This window comes from Pteropus vampyrus, unplaced genomic scaffold, assembly GCF_000151845.1.
Source record: "Pteropus vampyrus isolate Shadow unplaced genomic scaffold, Pvam_2.0 Scaffold316, whole genome shotgun sequence".
Lineage (NCBI taxonomy): Eukaryota > Metazoa > Chordata > Mammalia > Chiroptera > Pteropodidae > Pteropus > Pteropus vampyrus.
Window position 1 is genome coordinate 243,182 of NW_011889097.1, and position 8,034 is coordinate 251,215.

General features: G+C 60.6%; 1 protein-coding gene across 1 annotated transcript in view; it reads right to left on the reverse strand.

Annotated features, from left to right (window-relative positions):
* Positions 1–8,034, reverse strand: part of IQCA1L (IQ motif containing with AAA domain 1 like) — a 12,902-nt gene extending 4,868 nt beyond the window's left edge. Inside the window, exons 1-10 of the mRNA XM_011377577.2 lie at positions 7,980–8,034; positions 7,063–7,396; positions 6,104–6,223; positions 5,629–5,814; positions 3,593–3,664; positions 1,974–2,179; positions 1,408–1,492; positions 821–952; positions 585–660; positions 106–212 (exon numbers count right to left, since the gene is read on the reverse strand). Of these exons, the coding sequence (XP_011375879.1) occupies positions 106–212; positions 585–660; positions 821–952; positions 1,408–1,492; positions 1,974–2,179; positions 3,593–3,664; positions 5,629–5,814; positions 6,104–6,223; positions 7,063–7,396; positions 7,980–7,990 (1,329 nt within the window). The 5' untranslated portion in view covers positions 7,991–8,034. The remainder of the gene's footprint in view (positions 1–105; positions 213–584; positions 661–820; positions 953–1,407; positions 1,493–1,973; positions 2,180–3,592; positions 3,665–5,628; positions 5,815–6,103; positions 6,224–7,062; positions 7,397–7,979) is intronic.

Genomic DNA, 8,034 nt, shown 5'->3' on the forward strand with positions numbered 1-8,034 from the left:
AGAGAATGGGCGCACCCGGGGCATGAGGAGAGAGGACAGAGGGGACAGAGCCTGAGCAGCTGGAGGCCCCGGCGGAAAGAGGGAGCCCTGAGCCAGCACGCCCACCTGGATCCGGATCTCCTGCTCCATTTCCTTCCTCTTCTCCTCCCGGAGGGTCTCGGGGTCAAAACTCGGATTCGGGTGTACGCTGTCGTTCCGGTTCTTCCACAGATCTGAGCATGGACAGATGGACAGACACGTGGAGCTCCGAGTCCCCGCACATACTCACACGCAGGCTCACGCACGTGGCCCGGGAGCCTGGCCCGGGCTGGGCCCCCTCCCCGCACTCGGCTGCCTGCCGCGGCTTCCAGCAGAGCACAGACGGAGGCCGGGGCCCGAGGCCCGCGACCCGCGACCGCAGGATTCGGACCCAAACCCATGACGCTGGCCACTCCTCCCCCCTTTCGTCATTGGCCTTTCGGCCGGACATCCGTGCTGCCGCCTCATGACACACACGGCCTGTGTCCGTCCGCTTTCCCCAGGCCCGAGGGTCCCCCTAAGGCCCCGCAAGGCCTGGACATCTTCCCAGGCTTCTTCCTTCTTACTCATGTACTCCTCGTGCCCAGCATTAATCATGGGTACGAACTTGGATGGCATGACTTTCAGTGTCGCATCAGCTTCCTAGAAGAGAAACGTCCTTGACCTTGACTTCCTCGCCTCCGCCCATCACCAGCTCGGACCCCAAACCCCACGCAGACGAGCCTTCCCGCCGGGGGCCTCCTCCGACTTTGCCGCCCCGGCCGCCCCGGCCGCTCGGCCGCGCGCTCGGGCCTTTCCTCACCCCTCCCTTGGTCTTTTCTTCCTTCTCTTTCTTCTTCTTCTTATTCTCGGTTTTCTCCTTTTCCTTCTCTTTATTTTTCTCTTGGTCCTTTTTTTTACCCTCCTGGGCCTGAATCTCCAGTTCCATTTTCACCTGTGACCAAGGATACGAGACATTTCAGAGAAGACCCAGGGGATTTTACAGGAGCGAGAGAACCCAGGGCCTGTGGCCGCGGGTGGACTCAGGGTCCCAGAGGCCCAGGGGAACTGGAGGGTCCAGGTGGCCGACAGTCAGAGACTTCGCTAGGGTCCAGCGCGAGGGGCACCAGGGCACGCGGTGTCCCGATCAGAGCTGCTGCTCTCCCTCGGCCTGGAGGCTTCGAGAGCCACAGTCATCCTAGCAGACATCTCCTCCCCCTGGCCGAGGAAGCCTGCTCCAGACGCAGGCGCCCCCTGCTCCCCAGGCGGTTTTGCTAAATACACATACTTCCTCCAGCCACCTCCGCCTCCCTCAGCGTACACCTGGTATTCTCCGTAACCTCAGACTCCAACCTCAGACTCCACCCGCCACAGAAAGTCTCCTGCCTCCCACCCCCGCCTCCAGGGTACCTGTTCTGGAGTCTTGTCTGCAAAGATCATGTAGGATCCACCTAAAGACTCATCTGGATAATCAGGGAATCGGCCAGTAAGGGCACTAAGTGAACATAAGGCGGTCAGAGAGGTGGACGGGTGGGTGAATGGATGGACGGACGGGAGGGTGGATGGATGGGTAGGTGGGAGGTGGTAGAAGGGGGGGTGGATGGGTGAATACATGGATGGAGAGAAAGATGGGAAAAGATGAAGGACCAGGGAGACTGAGGGACAGAGGGAAGGAACAGATAGTTTCCGAAGAGAAAGGACAGAGCACTCAGGGGACATTCCAGGATGCTTTTCCTGTCTTATTCTGGCATTTTCTCTTCCAGCTGGGGCACTGGGAAGTCGCGTGCGGAGATGGTCCTGCAGGTTGGGGGCCCCAGGTTTAAGCCGAAGGTGTCAGCAGTGTGTCGGGAAGGATGGGGGTAAATGCGGAAAAAAAGGACCCGGTCTGGACCAGGGGGCGGAACGGGTGTGGGGGACCCTGGAGGGAGGAGGGGAAGGGGCGGAGGGTTGAGCCAGCTAAGGCTGGGGACACTGACTGGCACTCGATAAACCACTGTCGGATTTGCTCCTTCATTTTCTCCTTCATGTCGGGCCCCTCCGTCTCTTTGAGAGTGTCTTGGGTCTTCACCATGGCCAACTGGTATTCCTGCTCCTTCTCCACCTGGAGGAGCCTCCGGACACTGTCCCCGAGGCAGGCGATGGTCTTGACGCCCAAGGGTGCCACCTGGTTGGGCAAGGGGAGCTGGGGAAGCGGGAAGGAGGCCGAGGGACTCAGGGGTGGGAGTGGGGAGGACCCAGCCCCAGGCACAGACACCTGCCCCCACTCATTCCCAAGACAGGGCGCGCGCGAGGCCTCGCATACACACCCGCACGGAACAACGGGCATGCCTGCATCAGGAGAAATTGTGTTCGGAGCCGAAACTCGTCTGTGTAAATTACTCTGATAATGAGTTTGCGAGATGCATCCGGGGCCGGCCCCCCTGCCCGCTCCCCCTGCGCACCCTCCCCTGCGAGCCTCCGGCCCCAGCCCCCACCCACTCCCCGCCCGGCCGCCGGTGGCAGCCGCGCTCGTAGCCACTTTCCCGCCTCATTGGCTCCCAAATGTATTTTAAATATCACTCCGCGCAGAGACAATTACTGAAAACGCTGAGCTCACACTGTTGATGGGCCCGGTGGCCCGGCTCATTCCTCACCCACCGCCGTGCCATGCACCCCCTGCCTCCTCCCCACCAAGGCCCTACCCGGCCTCCTGGGGGTCCAGCTCCCTAGCCCCCCAGCAAGCCTCTGACTTCCGCTCCTATGATGGGCCTCTGGGCCCTGCTTCCTTCCGAAGCCCCCAAACCTTCTGGAGTCGCCACCCCAGCCCTTACCTCCAACCCCTCTGGTCCCCCGGCCCTCACTGCCAGGCTCCTCCCAGGAATCATGTCCCTCACCCCTGTCACCCTTCCTTTCCTAAGTCCGTGGAGACTGGCTGGGTGAAGGAAGCCTCAGACAGCAGAGGACACATAAATTCAGGGCGCAGGTCTGTGCGCACACCCCAGGGTCTAGCACCCACACTCCCCTCGCACCTGCCGTTCACACGATCCCTGCTTCCCGACACAGAGGAGAAGTGAGCCTGGGGCCCCCAGAGCAAGTGGGGAGCCCACGACCCCCCGATGTGCTCTGGTGTGATGAGGGTACCCCATCCCAGCTCAGGCCCCCTGTGGTTCTCCCAGAGGCTGCAGGAGCCTCCCACTGGCCTTTCGGCCTCCTCCCTCCGCTGGCTGAGCCAACCGTGTGGCCTCTCCTCCTGCCAGGGGCTTGGACTTGGGGTGCAGGACGCTCCGTGCTCCTATCCCTCACCCCACACCCATATTTGAGATCCTTCTAAGGGCTGTAGGAGAGAGAACGGGAAGAGGGGACCTGGCTAGAAAATGGCTTTCTGGTCCTTCCCCGTCTTTCTCAACTAAAGCCTGAAGGGTCCCTCGCCCCCCACCCCCGCACCGTCCTGCATCCCTCCATCACACCCCCCACAGTTGAGCAGTGGGTGGTGTGGACAGTGAGCAGCTGTACGAGGCTGCGCTCTGGAGTGGGGGCACGGGGGGACAAAGATGAGGGGAGAGGCCCCATGCGCTGGCCAACCTGTGCCCCCCGCAGTGGCCAGGGAGGGACTCACCATGCCAATGAATTCCATCTCTGTTTGCCGGTCCTGCAGAGTGCGCTTCCTCTGCAGGTAACCTCTCCACACCTGGGGGGGACACACGGCCCGGGTGTCCGTTCCCTGGAAGGTCTGGCCAGGGGAGGTTTGAGGGTGGGGTGGGTAGGAGTGCTGGGGTGGCCTGTGGAGGGGGGCAGCTCATGGACACCTGAGCAGGAACAGCCCCGGATGGGGCGGGGTGGGGGTGCGCCAGCACAGCCCAGCTGCAGGGGCCCCCAGGAACTCCCTCCTCATCAACACCTTCGACTCCGCAGTGCCTTTTGAGGCCCAGAGTTCAAGTACCATCTTCTCTCACGTGTCTGAATTCGCACAGCACTTGGAATCAATACTTGATTCCACCCGTCATCAGAGCCTCAGGGACTGCGGAGCTCCCCTAATTAATTCCTGCAGTTGTGACGTGAGGGGACCGAGGCTGCAGACGGCACATGGCCTCACCCAGGCCCGAAGACTGTCCCTGCAGAGCTGAGACCCGGGCCGGCTTTCCCGGCCCCTCGCCCGGTGCTCTTCTGCCAGGCGGCTAGCCGCTCTCAGACCTGGGGACGGCCTGGTGCTAGCGAGTGGAGGGCAGGGCCCTGGGCAGAGCGAGGCAGGGACAGCACACGCCAGGCAGCATCCAGTCTCTAACGTTGCCCCAGCGAGCAGGTTCTTGTCCTGGCTTCTGGCTTCTAGTCCTGCTGCTGGGACTAGTAACTAAGTGCTTTTCGTTCAGCGCCCTTACTGGCCTTTGATTAGTGTATGTGCTGGAGAACCCCAAGGCTGGAATGCAGGATTTCCATACCCTTGAAGTCTGGTTTCAAGGGACAGAATGACTTGCTTCGGCTCCCCGGAGGGGAAGTGGGGCTCTGTCTTTGGGGCCGACTCTCTTCTCAAAGGGCTCGCTTTGGTGAGTCCTGTGGACAAAGGCTTCCTCTGCCTCCATCGGGCGGTTGGACATTGGTTTAGTCACCCAAATGCAGGGGCTCAGATTGGGACGCTGCGTACTGATCAATAACCAAAATCTATTCCATTTGGGGAGGGTATCTGTTCTCGGGGTTGATGTTGGTTGGTTGGTTTGCTTTTGGTTTTTGGTAGAAAGTGGTTCTAAGTTCCCTCTGTTGGGCTAGCAGACAGAAGCTTTGGAGGCATTGAGACTTGAGAGACAGAAGTTGGAAGAGGAGGCTGATGATACCAGAGAGAAAGACGCAGAGCTACGCCAGCCATTCTGGGCCCACTTCTGGAGAGAAAAGGCGCCAGGTGAATTCCTGGGGTGGAGCAGGGACAGTGGGCCGCAGGAGCGGTGATGGCTGCGGGAGCAAAGTGGCCCCTTCCTGCACCGAAATTTTCCTGCAGCCTCGTCACGCTGGTAGCCACTACCGCCCAGAGCGGGCCTGTGTCAGCGGCCTCTTGGGCAGTGAAGAAGGGGCCAGGCTCACACACTCGGGGACATTAGGGACCGAGAGGTGTGGAGTGACCACCAGAACAGTAGGAAGGAATGGCGAAAACTAGGGATGGGACTGTGTGTTCTGCAGGGAGGCAGGATGGGGTGCGAGGCCATGTCATGTCCATGTTAAAGTGGAGGGTGGCCCCAGGTGGCACAGATCTCGAGGACGCGTGGGTCACATTTGTCCTCTTCATCATGGTTCCTTCTGTCTCAGCTGCCAGGAGGCTCAGGGTAGATTTTAGTGACTCATTTTTAACGGCCTTAAGAGTTTCTGGAGTGGCCATCTACTCTGTTCTGCTGCCTTATTATAGATCTTTTCCCCCCTAGTTTTAATGATCCTTCTGTTTCTAGGGGTTTTATGGTCTCCCATTTAAGTCTTTTTGGAGACAGAGATGTAGAATAAATAATAACGAATAATATAGATAGTCATCGACTGATAAAGGTTCTTAGTCTAGGATCCGGTGTGGGGCAATCAAATCTAAGCACCTGCCCTTTTGTTATCAATTGCTGAGCTAGGCAGGCTTCCTGGAGGAGGTGACCGCCCTGCTCTTCCTCCTGGGCACTGGGGGGTTACCTTCTGTATGGTGATAGCCGCTTGGTCCTGACTGAACTTGTGCCGCCCGTCCTCCCTCATCTTCTGATTCCGCTCTTCCTCTCTCCGAATCTCTCGCATGAAGGTGGCTCGGAGCCGGCCTTGCCTGGCCCGCTCAGCCGACTGCAGGAGGATTATGGCATCGGTCCGGTGCATTTCTAGAAAGCTCTGGCCAGAGCAGAGGCAAAGGAACAGAAGACGATACGGGAGGTCTTGCATCCGTGCAGGCAGCTGGGAGGTCAGCCACCAAAGGACACTGGGGGCACAGTCCTGCCAGGGCATCTCGAGGCCCAAGTCCGGGCCCTCTTTCTTGATGCCGGACAGGAGAACATCCTCGAAGGAGGCCAGGGATTACCCGAAGAGGTGGGTGCAGGCAGGACAGGGCCCACTTCTGTGTCCTGGAGGGCCGCATCTCTGCTCCGGACGCCAGGGCCTGGGGGGTGTCTCCTTGACTTACCTCCTTGAGAGACAGTGTTTCCATTTTGGACAGGATCTCTGCCAGTATCTGCCCTCGCTCCCTCAGGATGCTGGACTGCTCCAGCTGGAAGTATTTGGGGATCGGGACCTCCAGGTCGGCCTTTGGAGTGATACGGGGGAAGGAGCGTCAGGAATCAAACGCCGGCCGGCCCTCTGGCCCACCCGCTAGCATTTTCAGCTGCTGACACAGACCCCGGCGCTGTTTTCCTTCCTAAGTGAATCCCGCCAACAGTCAGCCCTCTCTCCCTTGTCCCCACCATGTGGCTGAGTTGAATTCTGGAGGATCATGGTGGCTAAAGGGCAGTGGTCCCAAACCTGGCTGTGTATGAGAATCAGCTGGGAAGTTCTTAAAATGCAGACTCCTAGGCCCTCCCCAGACTGCTGTATCGGAATGGCAGGGCCAGGAGAGTCTGTTTTTTCAAGTCCACAGCTTAGTTTGCTGCAGCTGGTTGGGGAACTGAGACTGCCTCGGTGTGGAGCAGTGAACCGTGACCTGGGGGGCCAGTTGGAGGCTGGTATAGCTTCCCTGTGCTCCGTCGCCTGCTGTGCATGCAGATCACCCAGAAACGCAGGTGCCGATCAGTAGGTCTGGGTGCGGCCAGGGGTTTGACATTTCTACTAAGCTCCTAGTCGATGCTGCTGCGGCCGGTCCGCGGACCACACTTTGGGAAGCGAGCCTCTAGAGGACTCTTCGCCCATCCCTTGCAGGGCATGGATCTTCCCAGCCGCACGAGGGACCCTAGCCTGACGCTCTAGCCACCCCCAAGTACTTGGCATGCGCCCCCCACTTCCCACCCCCCTTCCTGAAGCTGTTCCCCTGATCTGATCTGCTTGCCCCCCTTCTCTTGCAGATATGCCAAGACCCGGTGTGTCCCAGGGAGGTCGAGGCCCCCCAGCCCCCCTCCGCTGGTGTGGCCATGGCTCCGTGCCGCCGCCCACCGGGGTGAGCTTGAGGTCGTGCAGCACGTGGTCCAGACAGTGGTTCTCGCACAGGTCTGCGCGCACCAGCTCGTCCTTGAGCTCCAGCACGCGGCCCGCCACGCCGTCCAGCAGGCGCCTCAGCAGCCGCCGCTTCTGCGGCTGCACCATCTGGTCGTAGAGGGTATCGAACCGGCGCAGCAGCCCCAGGTAGTACAGGTAGAGCGAGGAGAGCCTGTACTGGAAGGACTGCCGCTCCCGCTCCCGGTTGGGCACGGGTTCGAGCAGGGGCTGCTCTTGGTCCAGCAGCTCTTGCAGCGTCACGTGGGAGGAGTCCCAGAGGCGTTGGTAAGCTCTGGAGAGGGGACAGCATGCATGGGGTGCTCTGGGGCTCAGCAGTGGGAATGGTGGGGGGCGGAGGCAGGTGCTGCTGAGCCTTTTCAGGAGTGGGAACTGGGGGTTCCAGAAGGTGTGATGTTAGGGTTACTCATGGCGCCAGCGGGGGAACGAGCGGGTAGTTTCCGTGAGCACACTGGGGCTTAGCGGTGGGGGCGGGGGGTGACGCCACTAGGGCCACGAAGCAAGGAGAATGAAGGCTGGACATGGCCTTTTGGAGTCGGCAGACAGAGTGAGGGTGACGCCCAGGGGTGCTGCAGTGGTCCAGGGTGGCGGGAGGGAGTGGGGGGAGGGGCGGCTGTGCAGAACGGTCCCTTCCCCAGAGCAGAGCCCTGCTTCTGGAATAGTCCAAAGGAAGTCTGAGGAGCAAAAGCTGACCACAGTCAGGGGCAACCAGGTTGCCGCGGGAAAGCCAGTGCCGGCCGGGGCTGGCCCAGCATGGAACCCCTCCCCACCCAGCGGCCCCAGCCTGACGGGACCCCGGGTGCACTTTGCCCTTTGCTCTCCCAGCCCTGGGGGCTCTGCTCGAGCCCCTCACTCACCCCTCAGACATGGTGCCCAGTACTCATGACTTGGTCATGGAATCCACAGAACCCC